The sequence below is a fragment of the Lates calcarifer genome, linkage group LG21 (assembly GCF_001640805.2).
Source record: "Lates calcarifer isolate ASB-BC8 linkage group LG21, TLL_Latcal_v3, whole genome shotgun sequence".
In the NCBI taxonomy this organism is placed as follows: Eukaryota; Metazoa; Chordata; class Actinopteri; family Centropomidae; genus Lates; species Lates calcarifer.
In genome coordinates, this window is record NC_066853.1 from 13,406,671 (window position 1) to 13,432,932 (window position 26,262).

General features: G+C 42.3%; 1 protein-coding gene across 1 annotated transcript in view; it reads left to right on the top strand.

Annotated features, from left to right (window-relative positions):
- The first annotated feature begins 910 nt into the window (after nucleotides 1–910).
- Nucleotides 911–26,262, top strand: part of ppm1lb (protein phosphatase, Mg2+/Mn2+ dependent, 1Lb) — a 43,993-nt gene continuing 18,641 nt past the window's right edge. Inside the window, exon 1 of the mRNA XM_018702208.2 lies at nucleotides 911–1,860. Within this exon, the coding sequence (XP_018557724.1) occupies nucleotides 1,462–1,860 (399 nt within the window). The 5' untranslated portion in view covers nucleotides 911–1,461. The remainder of the gene's footprint in view (nucleotides 1,861–26,262) is intronic.

The window sequence follows — 26,262 nt, forward strand, 5'->3', positions numbered from 1 at the left end:
AAAAAAGAGTGCATGGTGCCTAAGTGCAAAGTAACAAATATGCAATTTTTGTTGTATTATTCTACAATGGATTTGTTGGTTGCTTTACTGTACTTTTATTTTCTTTATTGAATTTGGGACTACTAAAGTTAATATAACCATATGTCTAGTCTATTCATTATTTCTATTCATTTGCATGATATCTAATTTTATCATGTCTTTTAAAAAATGTAAATAGTCTATTTTAATTGAGTTTACTTTTTTGTTTCAGTGTTGTTTCAATGCACCTCTTCACCCTTTCAAACACCCATTGAAGTGTTTGACAGGTTCTAACAACACCTAACAGTTATTTTCATTATTAATGAATATGTCAAGTTTTCTCATTAAAAAACAACAACAAACAAACAAACAAACAAAAAACAAACAAACTTAACTGTATATAAATAGTGGTGGGTAGCTCTTATTGACTCATAGACATCTGAAATGTGACTCTGACTACACACTACTTTTTGCAAAATGTTGAAACCACTGGTTTCCTCTTTAACACAGTGTTTGTAATATTATCTATTGTGTAAAATCTTTATCTTGTGAGTGAACAGTAACTAAAGCAAATAAGTGTAGTGTACAGAATACAGAAAAGTACCAACTAAATCTAATTCAGCCTCGAGCAGTCCCATTAGTAAAATGCTGCTTTATCACTGATCACAATCTAATAGTGTCAGGTTTAAAAAATATACTGCAAACCAACAACTGACACTTTAAATCCATTTTACTTGTATTTAAGCATTTTTACATCGCTGTATTGCTACATTTACTTAGGTAAAGGTTTTGAGTACTTCTCCCAGGACTGCCTATAGAGTGTTTTAATTACCCAGCAGTCTGATGTGATTGTGTGGTCAGCACAGTGGGTCGTTGGAGGGACATTACGAGGTGCACCTGAAGGCAGCACCGCCGTTTAGAAAAGGCAGCAGCAGAGAGTCGCAGTCAGTGTGGCAGCTGGGAATGTGAGGGTTTCAATACGGACCGCTATTTTCAGGACTGGGAACAGTAGCAGGGCTGGCCCGGGAAGAGGCTCTGCCCACAGCTCTGCTGTAGCCAACACACTGGCTTTAATTTGAGATCCAAACGGGCGACCTGCGCTTTGTGTCCGTTGGGGGTGTCGGTGTTCCCGGACCGCATCAGATGGTCAACGGACAGCCGTTGGTGGCTCACTGCGGGGCTGCGTGCTAGAGGGAACCGACCGGAGCACCGCGTTTTGATCGCTAACACCTTATCTCCCCGCCTGGTGGGTCCGGTTAAAAATGCAGTGAAGTGTCACCCGTCAAGTCAGTGTAATCTTAATGTTTCCCGGCGTGAAACGCTCGGTTAAATGTGCCTGTTTCACCGCTGCCAAACCACTCACGCCAACGACGATGGACTGAAATCTGCGGCGGGGGCGAACGACACACAACCTGCCGCGATTTCCTGCGTGTAAATAAATAAATGATAGAAGATACAATGACCCTGCTGTCTCTGTTAGGTCGGATCATGCGTTATTTTCTGCTCAGACCGGAGACCTTGTTCCTGCTGTGTATCAGCCTGGCTCTGTGGAGTTACTTCTTCCACACGGACGAAGTGAAGACCATCGTCAAGTCCAGCCGGGATGCGGTCAAGATGGTCAAGGGGAAAGTGGCGGAGATGATGCAGAACGAGCGGTTCGGCGGGCTGGACGTCCTGGACGCGGAGTTCTCCAAGACGTGGGAGTTCAAGAGCAACAACGTGGCCGTGTACTCCATCCAAGGCCGGCGAGATCACATGGAGGACAGGTTCGAAGTGCTCACCGACATCGTTAACAAGAGCCACCCGTCTATATTTGGGATTTTTGATGGCCACGGTGGAGAGGTGAGTACAATTTGGACGCGAGGAGAAGAAAAGGCAAGGTGTCCTTCAGTGAGCCTCTTCCCACAAACTCTCTAAATTACTGTCTGACTCTGTCCAACACATGTGGGTACCCAGGGGCCCCAAACTAAGTTGTGGGGGCCCTACAGTCTGGGTTACGATGCCTCAAGAGATGTTGAAATGTATTTATAAGTATTTTTGTGGGCATATCTGTTATGCCTGGTCTGGTTTAAACTCAAAACTGCTGGGTTTTTTTTTTTTTTATTAGAACCATGACTGAGACATAGTGGAGCATGCTTGAATCTTGGCTGCAGCTTCTTCTGTTTGAAAATTTAACAAAAACTGTCCTTAGGCTTTTGAAAACAGCAATTTTAAGATTAAAGTGTGTTCCTAAAGACAATAACTAACAATGGAATTATTTTCTAGACAATGAAACAGGTATTTAGCTTTGTTAAATGTTGAAAATGATGTCCGATGCCTGTCAGATATGCTTGACCTATTCCTCTGGCCAGCTGCCATAATTTTAGATTTCCAGAACAAATGTTTGGGTCAGCTGGTGAATAAGTGGTGAATCTACTAATTGATTTGTTACCTTATGTCAGATATACATGAAATCAATATTTGGCAGTGTGAGAAAGTTGTGGACATTTGCATTGCTAGATCAACCTGCCAGGGGCAAAAATGATCTGCCAGGGCCCTTGTAACTCTCCATTCCTCCCACTGTTTTAACTGAGCATTATTATTTTTCTCTGCTGGAATATATATATATATATATATATATATATATATATATATGTATAGTATATGTATGTGTATAATATTTGACTTAAACACCCTCCTAAAGGCAGGGCCTCATAAAGCAGGTCTCACCTTAAAGCCCTTATCTTGTCAGCTGATCTTGTGCTTTACTGGTGCACGTTCCTTAACAAGTTTTCAGGCACAATAAGCCCCTGGAGGCCACTGGTAATCCACCCTTGGGCATTTGTCACTGAATGTTGGTGGAGAAGAGGAGAACTGACCCACAATGGCCTGCCTGTGCGTGGGAGCCCATAATTTCTTGCTACAGCCCTGCACACACACTCACCCACGCTTACGGGTTTTCTTCCAAATGGCAAAGGAACTGCATCTTGCCTATTTTACAGCTTAAAATCACGCCAAAAATATCCATCTCTCCTGGTTTTTTTTGCCAAAACAACATTTTTAGGATGCAGACAGCATAGGCCCCATGGTCTAACACGATTATAGCTTGAAGGAAGAGGATGAACTCAAATCTGTGTGCTTCAGAGGCATATGCACTGCTAGATGAGCTCAATAGTGAGTGGAGAGCATGAGTGAAGAGGGTCAATGATCACCGATCTGCTGGTCGCTGTCCACCCACTGCTGATACTCATTGGCACCCCTGAAATCTCCCGTCTCTCTGCTTCCTTGGTGCTAACTAAGGTTGTTGTTTGACACGAGGGCATGAACGTGGCGTTGCATTCAGGGCAGCGAGGGAACAGCTTTACAAAAGCTACTCACAATGAGACCCTTGGGGAAAAAAATAGTTGTCAGTTAAAGGGACAAAGAGCATTTGAGATGACGCCACAGTCAGACGTAAGGTTGAAAATGCTGAGTTATCGTGAAGTCACAGCATGCTTCAACGCTGGCATTGTTTCACAGGACTTCAACAATGACCTCAGCTCACAGTATACAACCGATGCAACAGAGCCACGTAGAAATGAAGCGCTCCAACTGCAAGTGACAGAGTATCCCATTTTCTTTCATCTCCTTTCTCCTCTGCTCTCTCTTCTTGTACATTAAATATTATGCACTCTCAGATCAGGCAGTTGTGGTTGCTGCAGAGCTCCGTGCTGTTTTGGTCCTGACAGCAACTGTCTTCATTCTGAATTTGACTGCTGTGGTCTGATTGAGGCTGAGCGATAACATGCTAAAAATAGGCAGCCAAAGGCATAGAGGATAGCTGTTCTTTTAGGGGAAATTAAATTTTAGGCCGCGGTGCTGACTGTTGCAGCTTTTGACCAAAAGTGGTCATTGGATTGTTTTCCCCTGCGGCCTTTTTCCCCATGATTCTTCCCTTAGTGGAGTTCCTTTTTAGAGACCGGTGACCTAACCTGTGAGCCCTGTGGTACAGCTACCACACGTATGGTTAAGAGACTTGGAGAAATAAATAGTGAATAGGAGGTAAATGTTTATATATGTGACAGAAAAAAGAGAAAATGAGTGGGAGAGTATCACTGGTGAGAGTAAAGAGAGAAGGTTCACATTTGCACATATAAGCGAGAGGGTGTTTTATCACTGCATGTCCATGGGCAACAGTTTGTTCTCATTCCCACGCCCTCTTTAGAAGTGTGTGAAATGTTTGCCAGACAGCAGCCTTCAGAAGCAACTTCCTCTGTTAAGCAAATCTAGATTTGCTTTTCTTTTATTTATTTATTTATTTTGGCCAGAGGGCATTGACTAAAGCAGAGGGATGCTGTGTGGCCTGAGGCGACACCAGGAATACCGGCTGCCTCAGCTGGCTAGTTAGTAAGGTGTCAGTCACTTCCATTTCTCTCCACACACACACACACACACCACACACACACACACACACGTACACACGTACACATACACTCTCATACATTCCAAACCACATACACAGTCATTAAAGTAATGACTTGTGTCAACATCTATCAAGCATTCGAGACTCTGCATCAGCATCAACAGGTCTCGGACACTGTTTACAAAGCCTGTAATGAACAGAAATTTAAATTAATTTTCAGTGGGATATGAGTGTGCAAGCTAATCAGAGCAGTGATTCAACAAAAACCTCTAGGGAATAGGTAGTGGATCCAAATGCAATTATGGCTGCAGCTAATGATTATTTTGTATCATTGAGGGATCTGACAAATGTTTTCTCGGTTAATCAAGTATGCATTTTGTCGATGGAATGTCAGAAAATTATAAAAACTGCTGAAATTGCCTAAAGCTTAAGGTGAGACCTTCAAATTGCTTGTTTTTTTCTGACACAGTCCAAAGTTCAAAGACATTAATTTCACTATTGCATAAGAAGTCAGTGTTTGGCATTTTTGTTTAAACAAACAAACAAACAAAAACTGTGGACAATTTACCTGTTGACCAGCTCTGATTGAAATGCTTTCTTAGCTTGAGAACCAATTTGCTTTCTTGCCTGCAGTACTATCAGCCATTATTGCAAATGCAAGTAGCAAGAGCACAGGCCATAAATGTAGCTTTTAAAGCCAGAAATCACAGCACCTAGAGTTGTATTCGATATCAGTCTCATGTCTGTGTGTTACTTACTGACCTGGAGTCAGAAAGTAATTAGCATAGCTTAGCATAATGCACCAGTTTATATGTTCTGCCTCTTTGTTTGATTCTCACAAGAAGCGAAAGGAAATGGAAAGAAAACAGCAATTAGTGGTTCAATAAAGAGGTATGTGGTGTAACTATTTCCTCACAAACAATATTTTACTACTCTGCAGCATTTCCTTTGTCTGGCAATCTCACAGTGGCGACAAAACTCCAGGAAGTGACTGTGCCTTGCAGTTGTTAGCTAGAAATATTTACAGCACAAAGCTCATTGTAAAACTACAAAATGTCATTTTTACATTTCTGTAGGTAAACAGATAAAAAAAAAAAACAAGGTATAATATTAAATTAGTGGTTAAATTTTTCCACTTTTGACCTCAGCAGGCTAGTTATGTCCCCATGCTTTTAGTCCTTATGCTAAGCTAAGCTAATCTCCACCTTAACTCGTAGCTATGTACTTACCGTACAAACATGAGAGTGGTATCGATCCTCTCATCACTCTCTTCAAGACAGCAAATAAGAGAATTCCCCAAAATGCCGAACTATACCAATACAGGTACAGGTTTGCATGGTCAGGAGTGATTTGAATCCTGTGATACCAGGATGCGAGTCCAGCAGGTCGGAGGATAGAAAGTACAGAAATAAAATTGAATCCTTCAGTAAGTTCTACCACCTCACTGGAACGAATCATTTTACAGGCAGATAAATCATTAGTTGGTGCTAGATAACATCTAGAAATCTCCTTTTTTCTTTCTCTATCTCTGTGCACCACATACCCACTCACACACGCCAACGCAAATTCAATTTTGAAAGTGTTTAAAATCAGTGTTTAATGTGAACATATCCATCGGCAGTCTCAGTCATATTAGATGTTGGCTCAGTGAGGGGATTTATCTGTTAAATGGAGATTGATTTTTAGCTGACGCATGGGAATAACCTGCATGAAAACGATAACCCTGGGCTCTCCATCCATATAACGGCAACATGAGCCATTTGTTCCTTACTGACATGTAGAGAGGCAGTCGTATTCTGCCTCCCCTCCCCTGCCTCACTGTCAGGTTGTGGCTTTAGGCGCTGCAAAATTACCTTAACTGCAGAGTACAGAGAAGACATTCACCATGAGCCTGTTTAACTTGAGTGTGGGGGCTGCTTTTCTCCCTCTACTTTGCCATCCTTTTAGCTTTTGTTCTGTTGTTTTCTTTTTCTGTCACCGTGCACTCTTTCATGTGGTTTCGATCAGTGGTGTGTTGTCTGTGAGTGGGTTGCAGATAGATATGGTCTCAAACTGTGAGGGAGGTGATGGGAGAGCGCGGAGTGAAGGAGGAGAAAATAAATGCTGAAACCACAGGGACCGTGGACGTTTTTAGAGGTTTCCTCTTTCTTCGTCCTTACTTCACCTTTGCCTCATATTCAGGCTGAATGGCCATTTCATTTTCACCTTCATTGTTCGTTTCTTGAATTGCAAATACGATGGGACTTTTGAGAGCGCTTGAAGCAGTTGTGCAGCGTAGTTAACAGTCTTTAAAAATGAAGGACATTTTACAGTCAGAGAGGTTGGTGTTTTTGATGCGTTTATGTGCGTGTTTGTGGTTTACTCCAGAAGCACAGGGTGGGTTATGTAGTTTAGATACTAAGCAGTATGAATTCCTCCTGAGCTCAGCTCTCAGTGGAGAGATGAAAGAAAGAGCTGGCATGTGACTAATTGCACTGTTGGCATTACAGGATTAGAGAGAGAGAGCAAACGAAGAGGAGTGTGGGAAGACCAAGGACAGCAATGTGCGCCTGAGAGAATGAATATTTATGTGTGTGTGTGTGTGTGCGTGCGTGTGTGTGTGTGTGCGTGTTGCAAGCTTGCACAAGAACCCTCTCCTTGAAGGTTCACACAGAGATGAGAGGGGCAGTTTGGTGTTATCTGGTCTTCCAGGGAGACATGACTTCATTGTGAGAGACTGAAATGCCAAAGGCCCACTAGGACCAGACACCTGCTTCACACTATTGTACATCACGTCTTCAATCGCTGCCCTCAGCAAGTCTGCAAAATAGACTCAACGGGCTCTTATTTTTGTATAAATGCCATAAGATGGAGAATATTGAAACTGTTAAAGTGGCTATAATCAATAAATTTGTACTGACAATGACCCATGACTGTGAAAGTGTTCGCTTATAGTGATGAACCTATGAATTACACACCTGAATCAGCAGTTTCCTTCAGCTCTATGGATCTTCAGAGCAACTTTTATTAACTTGCCAACTGTTCTGGTTTTATGACCTGCAACTTTACTATTGTGGCTCATTTCCAGCTGTAGCAGTCAAGTGTTATCAGCAGTATCGCTCTAAGAACCCACTGTACACCACCTAACCAGCACCAACATCTGAGCGACCAGATGCTGAACATAGTGAAGTATTTAGCAGCTAAAGAGCAAGATTCATCCCTTAGGAGGTGGTGTAGACTAAAATAGAGCTAAAAGGAGAGTTGATAATGAAGTTATGTTTAGCAAATGGCCAGAAACATGATTCAGGATGAATGCTAATGTTGCTAAAAGATGATAGTGTGTCAGTGCTGTGTGTTTACAATGTGTTTGTGCTGCCCCCAGGTGACCAAAAAAACAGTGTTTGGTGGTATAAGGAAATCAAGTAACTGTCATTGATACGGTTTTGCTTGCCAGCTCATTCCTTTCTCTGAACAATGACATGACTATGACTGGCAAATTTGATCTGCATGATGGTACAGTGAATAGGGGATACTGTCCATTCATCACCAGGCTCAAGCTGAGGCATCAACAGCAGAAGTGTCCTTGAGAATTGTATTCCTGGCAGCTCCAGCAGTTTTCTCTACACTCTGACTGTACAGAGCAAAAAAAAAAAAAAAAAAGAATTCATCTAATGAGGATCATTTGCTCATCACCACTGTTCTCCTCCTGTACCCACTTCTGTCACTCGTGACGAAAGCTAAGGCTCAACATTTCAGCGATTCCTTGATGTTAAGCGAAGCAGAAAGTGGAGAGCACACGGGAGGTCATGTCCTGCTGGAAAATACTTGTGCAGCAGAGAGGAGACCAGAGAGCTGGAGGGCTCTGCCGAAAAGTCTTCTGACCTTTTCGGTAATTTGTCCCCGCTGGCGAGGTTTGTTTTCCTTGTAGCGAGAGGACTGTCAGGGAGCGAGCAAAGAGCGGAATCACAGAGTGAAACACAGCTAATAAATGGATGAATGAGGCTGTTGCCTGTCAAGCAACCTAAATGTTTAGCCCTGGAGTAAACATCTGTAATCTCTTCTTTTCCACTGTCATCTTTTTCCATAAAATAAATGCAAGGCTCATTCAGAAATCCTGTTACTGAAATAATATTTTTTGCCTCTGTGGGTCTTAGCATGTTAAAACCCATTCCTCTCTGTAAAAGATAAGAATGTTCAGTAGGTTAATAAAAACATGCACTTTACTGGTTTGATAGGTGTTTGTGTGCCTGTGTGACAGGATTGTGAGTGTGTGTGTGTTTGCCAACAGCATGTAGTGCCAGATAAGAGTGCCTTCTTCAGCCTCAGTGTGCCGTTCTTCCCTGCTGGCAGCGAGTGCTCAATAATTTAACACCTTCTCTGTCAAACACTTCTGCTAAAACCCCCTGACTAAATATACACCCACCTTAAAGCAGAAGGATGCCACAAGGTTATTGTTGTCACACACACACACACACACACACACACACATAAACATCACATACCAGTGTGTATGTGGAATTTTGAGGGAGGAGGTCATGTCTGGAAAGTTGTTTGTGAACTCTGAGCTTCATGGTGTTTAGCTTCTCTTTGTCCTCCTCCACTTCATGCACTCCTCTCTCAGCAGGGCTAGTCTGAGCTGACATGGTGGCAAAGGGTGGGTTTGGTAATGGAGCTGTTTTGTTTGGCTGCCAAATCCCCCTCTTGTCACACACACACCCCCAGCACCCCCTACATCACCTTGTTTTCTCTTTTCACCTATCCCCCCCCCCCTCCGGTGCCCTCCTCTCTCGTAGGGGGTTGGCAGTTTATGAATGGGCCACAAAAACTCCATCTCCAAGGCCATGTCAAACTGCCACCCACCCCCCTTTACAGCATCCCATCCGACCCTGCTGTGTTTGCGCTGGCCTCGGCTGCTTGCCACCCTCAGACGCGCTATGTGGTGCAACAAACTGCCTCATGTGATGTGTTCCCCATTTTGAATGCCAAGCATGCTGATTGTGTTGGAAGTGTAGGTTTAAAATCCAATTCTAAACGTTGCAAAGTCACAACTCTGGCTCTGAATGCGTAATGCTCGCCTACAGCAGTGCTATATTCATCTGAACAAGGCAATGCTATTAGATTGTATATTCTTATGTGTGTCTTTTGGGCTGTAGCTGATTAGTGGCCACTAAATCTAATCACATGGCTGGAATTGACTGGGCTGCTCGGTCTAATCTACACTTTGTTTTGAAAGGGGGGCATTCTTCACACAAATGGCAGTTATAAAAAATGCTGAAATGAAGGACTGCTTGTGCAGTAACATCTACAATTTGAATGTGACTACAGGAGCCGGAGTCTGTGTATGAACACCGGCTCCGCAGTTGTTTGTTTGTCTGTGTGTGACTGAGGAAAAAAAAAAGATGAGTCAGTTGGCGTTTGCCTGATCGCTGTCTTGGCAGTGGAGGACGGCAGGAGAAAAATGTTGGCTGAGAGAAGGTAGTGAGTCGCAGCTGTTCAGAGTTAGCAACATTGGTGTGATTGTGTGCGCAAAGAGACTGGGCTGTGATTTTTTTCTAACGCTCACAGTTGTGGCTCTTCCTCTCTTCACACCGGCCAGATGGGCCTGGGTAGGGCAGGTGCATCCCAGTAAATGGAAACAGGCCTCCTGGTTGTATTTGAGTGCCACTGTCTCTTATCAGTTTATATTCCCAGAAACTGGAATGTACCCCATTAGGTAATTTTGAAATTCCTCTCAGGAAAGATTAAACATTTCATGGCTTATTTTTCACTTTGAGGATGTGTTTTCTATTCTAACATACTTTGAATGTTCGTCTCTGCCCACACGTGTGAGTGTGTTTAAAGTTAGCATGCTGGAGTCGGTCTGCTGCACACATGTGCTGCACAGTCCTCCAGACGTCGACCCATCCAGACAGGAGGAATGCTGCAGCTGATATGAATGTTTGATATTTGCACGTGGTTTCTATTCACTGAAAGAACTAGGAGCCTCAAACCTTCAAATGCACTCTGCGGTGAACCAATCCTGAGCCAGGTTGTCTTTAATTTACACTGTAGCAAAGGCTCACGGGATAAGAGAGAGGATCAGACTCCACAGCATGTCATTAATTTGTGCTTGTGATTACAATTGGGAGGAAAAGGGATATTATGCACACACAAATGTGTGTGTTCTGCATTCATTCTCAGGCAGAGTGTGTGTGATTGTTTTCGTACCAGGGTCTTGCTGGATCTCCTCCATGTACTGTTGATTATGGCCTTTTGAGATTTATGATCCTAAGGGTTTTTTTCGCCCTCTTGTTTTCCCCTGTGGCTCCTTTTTTTTTTTTTTTTTTTTTTTTTTCACGGCACTTAGTGAGAAGTGGTGCCGGGGCAACCTAACACTGGTGAGGCTTTCTGGTGAACCATCTACTGTGTAAAGTTTTTAGTCAGAAAGAGAAAACAAATAAGCTTGAAGAGAGAATGAGAAGGAAAAAACAGGGACAGGGAGGAAGGTTAAAGAAGCAGACTGAGAGTTATTTGCAAACAGATTGAAGACGAAGTCCACGTTTATCAGAGTAACTGCAATAAATAAACTTAATCCTCCAATGGGATTTTAAGTTGATTCCAGTCTGGATTTGTCTGACCTTTTTGTTTGTAATCCTGAAGCATGTCAACACTGGCTAAAGGCTACAACTAGCAAACTGCATGTAACCCCGGCACTTAGCCATGTCCCAGTCACAGATAGGCTATCTACTGGCTTCCAGAGCTTAATGTTTGAGGCCTCCTGGAGGTATTGTTGGCCTCATTCAGAAAATCAGAAATGGATTGTGCACATGCTCTGACCTCAGTGACGTAACTGCTCTTACACACATTTTTCCTGTTAACATCCAGTCTTGGTTTTTACATGGAAGTTACGACGTCTTCAAAGTGCTTATTTCCCTTATTTGAACAAACATTTCGACTGTTTCTGATACATATTCTTGGTCCAATCTCTGCCTTCTCCATGAAATGTTTTTCTCACATGGCTATGACAGGTTATAACATTAAAGATGATTATTAGAGTAATATAAACTAAACAGTGTTGGTGCATTACCAAAAAGATGTGTACATCAGACCCTGCATATTGGTATATGGGTCTCATTTTAAGGAGCTTTGCAGCATGTTTGTCTGTGCTGTGGGTCACGGGCCGGTGATGGCTCAGAGTGCATGGGAAGTTTAGAGGCAGATAAGCAGGGTTGGTAATTGATTAGTGTGGTGCAGTGGAAGCTTACAGTGATGTGAGCTAAATGCTAACAGCTCAAGGCTATTAGGGTTCCTGCTCTCTTCCTGAGAGCGTCTCTAAGCCGAGGCTAAAAGGAGTAGAAGAGACAGCGGGGCAGATTAGATTTACACTAATCCCAATGGGGAGATTGGGACTATACGTTCTCTCCATGGATTGACTTTCTTTTTTTCCATCTTCCCTCTCCAACTCGTCTATTTGTATTTACCTCACCAATTAATTCTTCGTTCCCTTCCTGTTGGACTTGTCGATATTTTTAGATTCCCCTTCTCTCTAGTGTGTGTGTTTACACATCCAGTACCTGCATGTGTTTGTTACCCAGGGAGTTCTGTATGCTGCCCTCTTCCTGAGTTGATTTAATGAGCTTATCCAGCAGCAGAACTGGCAGCTATACTTACAGCTGCTCAGTGAAGGAGAGATGTTTTATAGGGGGTGAGAGAAGAGGAAAAATGATGGCATGGATGAGAAGTGCCCTCAGTCGGGGCAGGAGAGCGGAGGACAGAGGGGGAGAGATGCCAAGAGGAGAGAGAGAGAGGGACTGACAAAGCAGGCGAGCAATAAAAATGCTACAGGCTTACAGAAGTATGAGTGAAGATAGTGGAAGACGGAGCTTAAAACTGCTGTTTGGAGGTGGGGAAGAGGCAGTGAAGAAGTTACTTCTTTCAAAGGAGATGGGGATAAAAACATGGAAGCTGAGAGGCGATGCCGTGCCCGTAGCCTGAAGATTTTCCAGGCCTGCAGCATAGCAAAGTTCGTGTAGATTCAAAGGCTTAAAGAATCTGCGTGAAGCAAAGAGTTGACAGATAGAGGCTAAACATGCTGTAACGGTACAAAAAAAACTGTGTTAGATTGTGCATGAAGTAGCAGTGGAGCTTTTTCATCTTTTGATCATAGGCCTGCCAGACCGAAGTCCATGGCACCGTGGGGCAGTTCCTCCCCCGAGAAAGCATGACATACTTTTCCACCTCTTTTCTTCTGCTTTTCATCTCCTCTCTCACACTTGCTCTCTGTCTCTGCTGACCTTTCCCTACAGTAACTGTCTCTGTTTTCTCTCCCTCTCTTCTCCTCCCTCCTAACTCCTCATCCACTCCCCCTTCCTTCCGCCTTACCTACTCATCTCTTCTCTCATTTCATTCCTTTTTACCCCCACCCCCACCCCCACCCTGATCTCTTTTGTCCTCAGAAATCAAAATCTGTCATTCACCTTGAGTGTGTTCAGGTTAGTATTGGCAAGGGAGTGCAACTGGAGATGTGTGTGAGATTCCTCCTTTGGCTCACATATCTCACACGTCTGTTGACATACACGTTTGTAGAGAGTTTAGGTTGTGATTATGTATTCCTGGCTGTTCCAAGTGATAAATGCTATACTGGTAAGTTTACCTTCAGTATATACTATGGCAGATATTTCCCTTTTTGACAGAGGTATCTGGATTTGACAGTGGTGTCTTTTATCGTGTGAGAAGTCTTTTCTGTTTTCCCTGTTTCTTCTCTTCATGTCTTCTCTGACCTTTTGCTCTATTACCTTTATATATACATATCTCTCTCCACTTTGCTATATCCATTTCCTCCCTTCTCCTTCTCTACCTCTGTCTCCATCTTCTTCCTCCTCCTCCTCACCCCTCACCCCTACCCGCAGAGTCACCTTATCTCTCTGCAGTCTGTCTGACTTATTTATCACAGCTCTGAAATATTAAAGAGTCTGCTGCTTCCAGTCCTGAGGGGAGTCCATGACAACACACACGCACACACAACCTAAATCAGAATGTCTCTTGAAGATGACAGACCTGCTGCAGCACTACACTGTGCACAAAATACCCTGTTGTCTTGTCGTTTTAGAGTCTCCTCTCGGTTCTGAGAGACTGACAGACTGAACACAGAGTCTTGACAAATTCAGATCCTTTGGGACCCTGCAGATGCATGTACATTGTCAGAAGGTCTGAGTGACTGCCAGTCAGAAGTACACATGCCAGTTCTGTGACACCACTTAACATCAGTTGATCTTGCAGAGCAAGAGAGCCCTGACTCTTATGAGGAACTACCATAACTGCAGTTGGTGGCTCAGTGGAAACTTAAGACTATATTTAAGTGTCTGGAAAAAGCCCCAACTTCTGTCAGTCACTACTTTGTGCCACAAGATGTAAAGGCGTCTGTATGTTCCAGCTGAAGTACTTGATTGATGACAATGGAAGGTCCATGGTGCAGCATCAGCTTGGATATGCTGACTTTTCTTCCTTAATATGAGTTACTCCTCAAAAATACTGGATCCTACACTTCCCATAATGCAAGTCAAGACCATCTTTCATCCTTCAGACTCTCCCTGCCTGTTAATCAGTCACATTTTTCAAATGCACCAAGTCTTAAAATCTCCTCCCAAGTCACAGGAGATGTTCTACAACTCTTGAACACGTTGTGAAGTATTCTGTGACCAGTAAATTGACTGTGACATGTAAAAATGATGGATTGACCCTTTTTGAAGTGTGTTCGCTTGATTCGCTGGTGATAAACTCAGCAGTGGTGGTTGATGCTTGCTTACTGGGTTATTGCCCATCTTTGGATTTGCTGGTTTAAAGCTACAGGGAAGATATTGCAGAGCTATGAAGTCAGCTCTGAGCTCCAGATCAGTCATTGCTTCAGAAATGCGTGGGTGATGCCACAGTTGCTACATCCATGTTTTTCTACAATTTATGGTTTACACTGCATAGGGAGCCTGATGGATGTGCATTGTCTACAAATGCTCACAAACAGAGAAGGACAGAGGCTCATACTGGTTTCTATTCTTAGCAGGTAGTCCCTTGGGGGAGTGGTGGTGTCTAAGGCTGGAAATAGTGAGCAGGCCAAAGTGGAGTGGGCCTGCTCCATGATGGTACTGCACCTGCTGTGGAAACTGGGCTGACTTGGAGACCCCATGGCCTCATGCCTGCTGGCTCTGCCACTGCGCCTGCAGCCCTGCCTCACCAGACGGGCACAACAACAAATGTACAAGCTGTCAAGAGCTTGCAAACCAAAAGTGAACAAAAATGATTAGAAGCTTTTTTAATCCAAAATTATTCCCTACGTGGGCAGGCTTATTCAGCATATAAGCATCGATTCAATTCATTAGCTGGACCATACTGAAAGCGGAGTCATTGGACGTTTTCCACGTAAAACTTATTGAACGTGGCCAGCCCAAATGCCCATGGTGTAGTTTTGAGCTGTAATGGGCAACGTTTGGGATTGTTTTGGAAAGTGGGCACTGGGTTTGGTCTTTGGCTACACATTCTGTCCTCATTATGTTGTATGGGAACTTGGCTGTGTCATATTTTTGAGCCATCATGGAGCAGCATGTGTCACCACCACCTCATCATCTGTCATTATTCTGTTTACCACTTAAATCAACTTGACCTGAGGGAATAAGTCAAGTTGGAGGTATATATAAAGGAAAATGAACATCAGCGGGGTCGTTAAGCCAGTTACAATTTTTGTTGCGTTGTTTCCAGGCGGTAACTGATTTAGGTTCAGTCGGTGCCTTGTTTTCTTTTGCACAGTGAAGAAGACTAGCATTGAAGAAGACACAACGATCCTGGATCAGATTTTTATTTCCCAGAGACATCCGCCAGTATCTCCTGTGCCAGAGTGGGAATAGATGGCTTGGTCTCCCACAAGCCTCCCACACAGACTGATGTGATGCAGGATCTACCTCTGTCCCTGTCCTCGTATCTGGCATGACTCACATGTTGAAAGTAGCTGATCCTCTTTAGTTTGCTCTTACTCATATCTTGTCCTGGTCCTATTCTGTGTTGTTCCAGCATTCATGGCTTCATCACGCAAGCCCTTATCCTACTTATGTCTGTTACATCTAATCAATTTTCTGATTCACAGTGGTGTATACAACCCACAAACTGATGCATATGCACAAAAGCCTTTATTTTTGTCAACAGGCTTTATGAGAGCAGCCGCAGCAGCAGCAGCAGTGGATGGAGTGCATGTGTATTGATTTTTATGGATGTCTGTATGTTATCAGGCAGTGCACAATGGTTTTGCTCTATGAAACACACACAAACAACTATATTGATCGCTGTGTGTTTTTTCTTCTCTCTGATGAATGGGAATACAGAGAGGGAGGAAGATGCCTGGATGCTTTTACCTCAGGACCACTGAAGGAAAGTGAAATATTTTGGTGTTGCATATCACCGAATGGTCAAGAGGACAGAGGTTATGATTGGTGTTGGATAACCTTGAGATCAATTTGTGCGTACACCTTTACACATCCATGAAAGCCTTGATGAAACACTTGTATTCATGCCGGTCTTCAGTGGTGATTTTTTTTCTTCTGTGTCTAATCAGACATAGTAGGAGGAGGAGAGGAGGCAGTTTGTGATTAATGTGATAAATGCAACATCTGTCTCCAGAGTCACAGTGAGAGAAAGTGGATAAAGTTAAGAAAGGGGAGGAGGATAGAGATAGAAGCAGTGGAATAAGCAGGGGGGGCATGATCATAAATGAGAGAGAGATGATGAGGAGTGAAAGAAGGTGTAGTTGGGAGCTGGATGCAGGATGAGGACGTAAAGGTGCGAGAGGGAGGGAGTAATCCAGACGACACCAGCAGAGTGCCGCGTTATTAAAATGTAAAGCCATAAGTTTATTCACACATTCATCTCCTGCAAAACAAATCAGCAGAAATCCAGGCATCGCTCCGTTCCTTATTTATGGGTGCCCCAATTATAGGCCTGCCGCCTGCTGCTGCTGCTACTTAACACGCTGTATGTGTATATGGAAATTAGGAGCATGTGCATGTGAAATATGGAAAGGTTATTTTGCACCATATGCCCACTGTTGGCTTATTTCTTATGTGTGCAATGTTGTTTAATTGAAAGACTTTTTGTGCCAAGGAAGCCAGCTGTATGGAGATGAGAGCGATCATGAATGGATGGACACAGGAAGGGATGAATGGAGTCCAGGAAGCTGTTGACTCGGGATGGCGGAGGCACAATTTGGCGCTTGGAGTGCTCTGCAGTGTGCTTCGTGGTCGGAAGAGTCTTTCAGAATGACAAGACTTAATCTGTATCTCAAAAATCTCCAAGTGTCCACATTTATAACAGTGATGGTATATTTAGAGCTGAAACAATTAGCTGATTAATCAATTAGTTGTGATAAGCAAAGAATACATTTTCCCCACTAACAGCTTCTGAAACATATGGATTTGATGTCTTTCTTTGGTATATTTGATGTTAAACTAAAGATCTTAGACCATCCTCTGACACTGTATAGACAAATCTGTCCATATAAAATGATATAATAGTCCGGCATAGTTTAAGAATATAAGACGCATTTTAAAAATATTGCCAAGGGAAACATTTGTCATGTCACATTTGACTTTACCCTGATACCATAGGACAGTTTTATGTCCTTAATTCATGTTGAAAACCAGTTAAGCTGGAGGGACACTGTACAGATTGAGTCTGATTTAAAGGCCCAAACTGGTCTTGACTGATTTTAGAATCAAGACAAATTTCCATAGATTGGCTGTAGCTTGTAGCTTTCAGTTTTAAGAGGGTTACGATGCCTGATTAACAGAGATCGACAATGTGGCTGTTGGAGTCAGATGGTATGTTTGTATGTCTGGCAGTTTGAGCAGTTCCTCGATCTAATTTCTAATACATTTACATACATTTTTGTTTCCTGCTTTCTGTTTGAAGTGATATTTCACAAAGTAATGAATGCAATTTGAAGAGGGGACCATCTTGTTTGACTAATGCTCTTCATAGAGTGGTCAGTGTAAACTGATCAGGGATTCAGTGTTTATGTTCAGTGTGAGCACCATATTATGACCGGCTGTGAGTCATCAAAACATGGAACATGAATAAAATCGGACAGCATCTGTTCAGCTTTATGCCACAGTTATATGCAGTACCACGGTACAATATTAGATGCCCACTCTGATTGGCAGAGGGCGTTCACCTCTCTCTGGAAGAAGTAACTGAGAGGAAAGGAGGGGCTGGCGGAACAGTGGGGTAGTGTGTTTACTTCTGTATGTAAACAGCTCCTTCCTTCCTATCTCACTGTTTCCCTCTGGCCCACAGTGAAGGCATCGACGTGTGATAAAGCACCCGCACAACAGAGGTGATAATCTGTAAACAGAAAACTTGGTTTGCTTTCTTCTCAAACTACAGTTTTGGCATTAACACTGGCAATTCTCTTATCTCACGTTCGCTCCCCTTCATCTCTAAATCTTTGTTTCCTCCGTCTTCTATAGATCTAACTGGGAGTGCAAGCTTTGTGCTCCATCTTTATTCATTTCACTTTCATTTTCTTGCCATGCCTTCGTTGCCTCCCTGTCTTTGATAAGAGCAGAGCTTGTATTCACCTAAAGAGAGGAAGAGGAGGAGGAGGAGGAGGAGGGGGAGCGGTGAGAGAAACACAGAGTTTTAAGTTCAGTTTCTGGTTTACGAAGGCCACATATATAATCAGCCTTTCAATCAAAGCTGAAGAAAGTGAGACTGAAACGAACAAGAACAAGGTTTCATGGAGAGTGAGTGATACGCCATTGATTGCTCACAGCAAGGTGGGGAGAAATGCAAATTGATATCTTGGACCAGAGGTAGCTGTATGATAGGTAGCGGACGCGACATACGTGCGTGTACGTGGGAGAGAAAGAGGCGAAGTGCACGAGCAATGAGCCGTGAAGATGCAGCAGAGAAAGTTGCTAGGTGGAGATGACAAATGCGCAGTGACAGAGGTCTTGAATTGTCTCTCTACTACCGGCACCTTTAATAGCTTCCTACCCACAAAAAAAAGGAGGAGGAGTCATACACTCACTCTAATGAAGTTGACAACATCAGCGTCCAACTAAAAAGTCCAATAATGGTGAGGTTTTGTAGAGAAATGTAGCTTTAGATGTGGTCTTCTAAATTATTTACTGATTTCGTAATGCCTTTTTTCTTTAGATGAGACTTGATTCTAGCTAATGTCTTAAACAGCTGAAGAAGGGCATCTAAGGACTGACTGATACTCTTTGTGCAATATGTATGTGTGTGTGTGTGTGTGTGTGTGTGTGCGCATTCACAGGTTTCAGCCTCCTCAGTGAAGCTGCTCACACATAAAAATGCTTGGAGACAGATGTGATTAATCTACCAGGAGACTTGCCGTACCAATTAATCAACCGGGAAATGATTGATAAGTGGCTTCAATCACAGCAGGAGAGAGACAGAGATGCACTTCTTAGACATCCGTTTTGTGTGTGTGTGTGTCTGCGCGCACATGGGTTAACAGACACACACTGACATGGTTCATTAGCTTATGATGAAAGACCCTGCTGTGACAGCTCTCAGCAGTTCAGTGTTCACTTACTGTATGTGCATGTGGAAGGTTAGCACTATTTAGGAATGCATCACCATAATGCGAGAGGTGTGCGTTTGTGTGTGCATGTATGTGTGCAATCACTCTTGCAAGAAGAGAGGCGGGCTGGTGAAGCTTGCCACCCTGACTTGTGTATGAATATTCATGCAATTGATATATCAGTGTCTGCCAGAGAATGCAGGCTCCAGATCGCAGGAATACAAATAAGAACACTTGCCTCGTGTGTGTGTGCATGTGTGTGTCTGCGTGTTTGTGATCTGTGTGTGGGCGCAGGGGGAGATTATAGGCCCCAGAGTGCATGAGCAATTGGGAGGGTGTAAGATTGAGATAAAGGTGTGTGCGTGCGTGTGTGTGTGTGTGTGTCAGAGAGAGAAAGAGAGGCATAGCTGACATTTACTTAGCTCTTCTCCTCTAGGCTGTTTGTGCCCCACATTCAAAAGAGGGAGAAGAACGCTCACTCTTTTTTTTTTTTTTTTTTTTTGGAAACTTTTTCCCACTGTCTTCTCAACACTGTCACTGTATTACATCCATTTGTTCCATGCACATGGATGAAATAAGATCAGTGTGTCACAGTACAGTGGAATAATAGGCTGTGATACACCACCACACATTAGACCTTTTTAAAGCAGTGGCTAGATTAGGTGCTAAATATCAACCAGCTGTTGTGGAAAAAAATCATGTGAGTCAGGGGGGAAATTCACATTTTTTCAGGTCTGTCTTACAACAGTAGTCACATACACATATGCAGATTGAAAACATTATTGTTGGTTCTAATTATTCTCTCTATCTGGCTGTGAAAAGATCCCCAATGGAAGAGATTGGGGGACAGAATCTACAGTCCTCATTCTTCAGCTGAAGCTAATATGAAGCTTCAGTGGTCTGAATTAGACAAATCAAGTCCAAATGAAATCCCTCCACTGCAGCTTAGCAACAGAATACTTGACTTGTTGCCCAGCCTTCAGGTACTCTTTGACCTCTTTTCTTAAAAGAAGATGCAACGAAGATCCCAAACATTAAGTTACATGGGTATTATTTGCAGAAAATTTGTTTTATAAGCTTTTTTTTTTTTTGAAAGGTCTCTTCAAATACAGCCACGACTAAGCATCTGTACGCATAAAAAGACCGAAACCAAATAAGAAACAGCAGAAAAAGAGACAACTGGAAAACAGAGGACAGTATTTAAGTCTTCATGTAAAGAATATTGTGGCTGATTAGTGGAACATAAATAAACTCTCCTGGGTTTTTCCTCTCTCACGAAGCAAAATGGAGAATGAGGAGAAGTAAATGTCAGCAGTATACTCGACACACACACAGACATTGTGCAGTGGTGTGTGTATATAAATAGACCAGAGGTAGGTGTCGGGGTCTGAAGGACAAGTGAAATTCTAATAGATGCCAAAGGACAATCCTATGGAGACACTAAGCATCTATATTTGATTAGTCTTCTCTTCTCTTCTCTTCTCTTCTCCTCTCTTCTATCAGCACACCAGCACTTTTCTCATATCCTTATTCAAACGTCACGTACACTCGCAGCCCTCAGGTGTCTTTGTAAACCTTTTGTTATGTACAAATGCATTTCAGAAATATACATTCAGTAGTGCTGACTCCGTCCTCGACGCAAGGACATCTGTGAGTTGATGGATATCTAAGAAGTGCTTAGCCAAACCCTCTGGGTCCTGAACAGAAAGAGTCATCATTCTGTCCTTACATCTGTTCATTTAGGAAAATTGCAAATGTGCAATAATTTGGTCTGCTTCCTGTCATAATTCTGTATGATAAGCATCAAATGTAACTCTGTTTTTTTCCTGCTAGGGTTTGGAAATATTCAGACTTTATCAATTTTCTGTCTACTTGTCATTGTGAGCCCACATTGATACGCTGTACTGTTTGCCACCATTATAGGTCTGTTCAATATGTTATTATTACCTTACAGTGCTACGGTGATTACTTTCATTATAAGTTAATGTGTTGATGAAATTGTCATCACTATGTCCTTAAGTCTTAGTCAGTGTCATCATAGTGCTTGTGTTGTCTAATCAGCAGAAGAAAAAGCATCAAAGAACTGACAAACTGGTTCGGTTGATTAATTTTCTGATGATCAATGGATCAGTTACTTGACTAATTATTTTAGCACTAATACCTTCGTTGTGACAATTTCATAGAATCCTTTTTTTTCCATGCCACATTTGACAGTCTCAGGAACGGTCATTGATCTGAAGCTGCAGTTAATGAGTGTTTGGTTGGTCACTTGTTTGCTTTGCTTATTTTGTCTACTTTAAACGCAGAACATGTTCAGTGTACTATAATTCAAGACAAGAAAAAGCAGCAGATCCTTACATTTGAGAAGCTAGAACCATGAAATGTCCTGTCCATTAACCCTGATGAAGGCAAGATAGCTGGAACTTCTAAGTTGAATAAAGCTTGGTGTGCTGGATAAGCAACCCTGTCTCCTAACAGTTAGTTTCTGTACAACTAAACTGCAACAGCTTGTGCAAAGCGTAATTGCGAACTAATTGTGTTTAACATAATGAAGATATGTTGCTAATTTACATACACAACAATTTGCAAATACATTGATGCTAACCACAGCTGGGACTCTGGATGTGAACCCCAGCCTCTGGTGTGACGGTTGTATGCTTTGTACACCTGCATCTAATAAATGTGGCACTTCATTCATTCAAAAACAATTAACTGATCATCAGAAAAGCTGTCTATTGATCGACTAATCAATTAATTGACTAATCTTCCAGCTCTCCACTGATCAATAAACTTATGTAATATAACATAATCAAAACTATGCTGTTGTATTAATAAGACAGATAAGACTATCATTCTCTGTATAACTCCTTGGCTTGCACTAAACAATCAATAATGCATTTTGCCTAAAAGACAGAGGCTCATCTGTGCAGTGGAAATGTTGACCTTGCAACTTGGCAACATGGCTGTGTTTGTCTCTGCAGTTCTCTCCTCCACCTTTTCCAGTGAACGTGAGCAAAGTCTATGGTTTTGTAAAGTAGAGGCTCATGGGCAGTCATCTTTACTCAGTCATAGAGTAGGAATGTGTAATATTTATTCAGAATTATCACTTGCTTTTTTGTGCAGCTGTAGTAAAGGCGTGGGATTATGGGCTGTTGTTGGTAGCTGTTGGTAATAATAGACTTAACTGGGGGTGGAGGATGAGAAAGTATCCAAAGCACTGTCAATGCTGAGATCACAACATGAAAACACCACCCTCTCAACAGTAACGACATGTTCCAGCCTATCTACCCTTAATCATGGCTGAAGTGTTGCTTTGCTGGAAACCTCTTTGATTCAGTTCAGTGAGAGAGAGTTCCAGAAATGAGCTGTCCATCCAAAGTTACAATTAATTTCTGTTGTGGTTTGCACTTATAAAACCTAAGCACAGTGCTTGTTGTGGTCAATCATGCTTCTTTTTTTCTGGTTATATACGTACATCTGTTGCCATTATTTATTCCCACAAGATGGAGGTAATGAAAGAACTCGTGCTCAGCAAAAAAAAAGAAAAAAAAAGTCACTTTTCCATGCAAAGCAGTCGTCAGACAAAAGTATATAAATGAACCCTGAAAGTGTCAGTAAGCATAACCAGTGTGAGTGTGTGTGTGTGTGTGTGTGTGTGTGTGTGTGTGTGTTTTAATCAGTTGCACACCTCCAAGAAATTTGGAAGCAGATCTGAGTTGGAAGTGATTCTCCATTCAGCTCTCCATCCTTTTTCCTGTCATTCTCCTCATTTTTCTCACCTGACTGCACATCTAAAGTGGTTTTATCACCTCTCTTCCTCTTACCTACCTCCTCATTTCTTTTTTCTTTTTTTGTTCTACTTCCATCACTCTCTTTTCCTCTCACTGTCGTGTTTATGGCCCGTGCTGATTTATGCCAGTTGGAGTTATTCTAATTGCTACCCCTTTTGCTCTGTGAGACAGGTGTGTGACGTGTGGAGCACCTAGGCCAAATGTAATAACTGTTTCTGTCTATCTGTCTGTGACACACGCATGCACATGAATGTTGGCATGCGCACACAGACCGAGGTCCTGCCTCTGCAAATAATGCTGCTTAGCACTCAGATCTACAGAGACTATTACCCAAGAAATTACAGGGCTGTAGTGCTTAACGACTGGCATTACATTTCATGAGAGCTACACTGTTGCAGCTGTTTGTGAGTGTGTGTGTAATGTTTAGAGCGTATCGTATATGTGTGTGCGTTAAAACAAGGGCAGCAAAATTGAAGTGTAAATGTTATTTACCGCCATGCTGGAGATGTGTGAGCATCAGTGCCTCTCTACGTTTCCACTTAACATTTCCAATGATTTTTTTTTCTCTTGCTGTAGCTGTGACAGCAGTTGTCTTGTTGTCTGGTGAATACAAAAGGAAACAGTGTAACTCACGCACAGGTAGATATTATGTGCTGATGGTACTTAATCACAGATCTATAAGCATTATATGGTTTGTTCACCTAAAAGCACTGCAATTATTGTTTGCAACACATTCATTGACATCAGTGGGCAGACCTCATCACAGCCAAACAGACAGGTGACAGTGTGTTGTGCGTCTGTTTAGTGTCAATTTCATTATAAGGTGCTCATTTACTTATGGAATGTATTACTTAAAAGATGATCATTTTGGAGGCTGCAATTTGTGGTGCTGTTTGACTGTATTGTATTACACAAAGAGGCGTGTCTGTTGTTTAGCCTACCCTCGAATGGGGTGGACAAAATAATGGGAACACCTGTCAACATAACGCAATGCAGTTCAACAGCACCACAGATGGCACCCTCCAAAATGATCACAAGGTTGAATCAACACCTCAGTTTCAACAAAAACTGAACATTAAAACCATGGTGAAGGAGGATTTATCAGAGGATGTATAGAAAAAAAAAACCTACTTAGAACTACAAAGCTCTTAAATAAAGTGACGGCTGTTAATGAAAAGTGAAATATTGTGGTTCCATCACAACTAAACAAACACTATTCACTGATGAAGACTGTGAAATGCTCTGGAGAAAGCTCATAAGTGGACCTTGAGTTAAGAGTATCACCAGGGGTGTTATAGTTGAGGGACAGTTGAGTCTTTGCTGAATTATTAAGCATGTCATGTCATATCATGTATAGAAAATATTCTACCCATTACATTTAAAAAAACATATAATCATATACTCTATAAAAACAATTATAGATATCAGCTGATATATGGTGACGTGATATTTATTTATTGATTTCTTTTTATTTTTTTAATACCAGTATCATCAGTATAGCTCAGGCTGTAATACAAGCAGATCCCTGCACGCTTCAGCAGTTACATGAATCACAGCCTGTCATCACAGAGCCCTGGAAATGATGCTGAGCCTCCTTTCTATAAACTAAACATCAGTCTATTATTGAGTCAGTGTCCAGGCCATAGACACTGACTGGGTGCTCTTACCACGGGGTTAGGCTATAGGAAGCAATGGATCACCCAGACGGCCTCATTCTAATAGACTGTTTAGGTTTAATGTGAGTTTTCACCTCCTCTAATGGACCCGACTGTCGCAGGAAGGACACACGGTGAGATCTTACTCCAGGTTGTGTGTATTGCGAGCAGAGAGGCAGACTGATGGCTGTGAGTCTGTTCACTGCCTGAATGTGAATCACCTCCGTAATAGTTCCCTTCACTTTATGACTAAAGCGTCGCAAGATCTGTCTCTGTTTGTGCAACTGAGTGTGAGTGTGTAGCTGTCTGCCTGTGTGTGTGTGTGTGTGTGTGTGTGTGCGCGTGCACACTTTAAGTGGTAGATCTGGAGTCGCAGACGGTCACCTTTGCTGTAAAATCTGTTTTTACTGGCAACTGAATAAGCCAACAACCTGCATCCTGTTGTCCTCCGAGGGCAGGTCTTTGTGTACCGCTGCAAGTTCGAGACGACTCAGAATGAGACTTTTGCCAAGGTGGGACAGATGTTCAGCCAATCGGAGGCTCTGGCAGTTGTAACCATGGTTACCAGATGTTCTTATCACACCGGTCTTACACCTCTCATCCTTTTACAGTCAGAGAGAGAAACGAGCAGGGGCCGACTCTGTTTAGCCAAGAGGCAGTATTTCATGTCGAGCTCCCTCACTTTCTCTCTCTCTTTGAAGGCTGAAGGCACTGAAGCATTTCCTGCCATTTTTAATGGACTTCTATTCAACTTTCCAGCCCTGATCCACTTTTATAGCACTGCCTTTCACTTCTGAAATCCTCATTCGCTTTTCAGAAGTCATTTCTGTCCTCTTTACACTGTCAGCCACGCAGCACAGTGTTGGCCATTACATATACCCTCTAAGACATGACTGGTATTTGAATATTTGAACGGTGCTCAGAGTGGTTTATTTTTGAAGGTTTCTTGAGCTGATGTAGTGACGTGTGTGTGTGAGTTCAGTTAGTAGCCAAAGGAGATTTGAAGTTCACAGTAGTACTGCCACCGCTCCAACACCCCAGCCCCTCATCTCCGAGTCCATCTGTGCTCACTATGTTTGTTGTGGTTTTGGGTGAGATTTAATGGCTGGGACAGCAAAGTAGTTTTGGGATGCCTGGGTAGAATCTGTGTGTTTGGGCACAAGAAGGGTGTTTTCAAGGCCACACAAACACTTCCAATCTGGCTCCAGGCTCACGCTGCACAGGAAGGAAGTTATTGAGTTGCAGAACTTTAATTACGTTTTCTAAAAACAAATGAAAATGATCAGCAAATCATGTTTCAAAAGAAAATATTTTAAAAGCAGGTAGAATAAGTGAGATGACTCCTCATGATTTATTTATTTATATGTGATTTTATGTCTTTATTGACATGTTGCAATGCACATTAATCCACAGTGATCATTTAAGTAAATGTGTGGGATTTAGCTAAAAGGTCATTTTTACCAGCACAACTAAAAACTGACAAAACAGATAAAAACCAAAACAAAGTTGGACATGAATAGCATTTTAATAATTTCCTTTTAATATATAAAAAAGATTTCGAGACAGATTTGACAGAAAAATTACATCAAGGTTTCATGAACAGAAATTCTTACAATTGTGAGTTGCACTTCTTTAGGACTATTACGGATATTATGTTAATATTATAAATAAATGGACAGAATAAATGAGATGACTTAATGACTGTTAGCCCAGGAGAAAGCCAGTAAGTGTTTGTGGAGTTGTCATGGGATGAAAATTTACATTTTTTCTGAGCACTTCAAGGAAAAAAAAAAATCTTTGTTTTTTAATTTAAAGCTGAGCTCAAAAACAGCTACTTAATGAACCTGGAGTTTTGCTGTTTCCAAGGTCAAA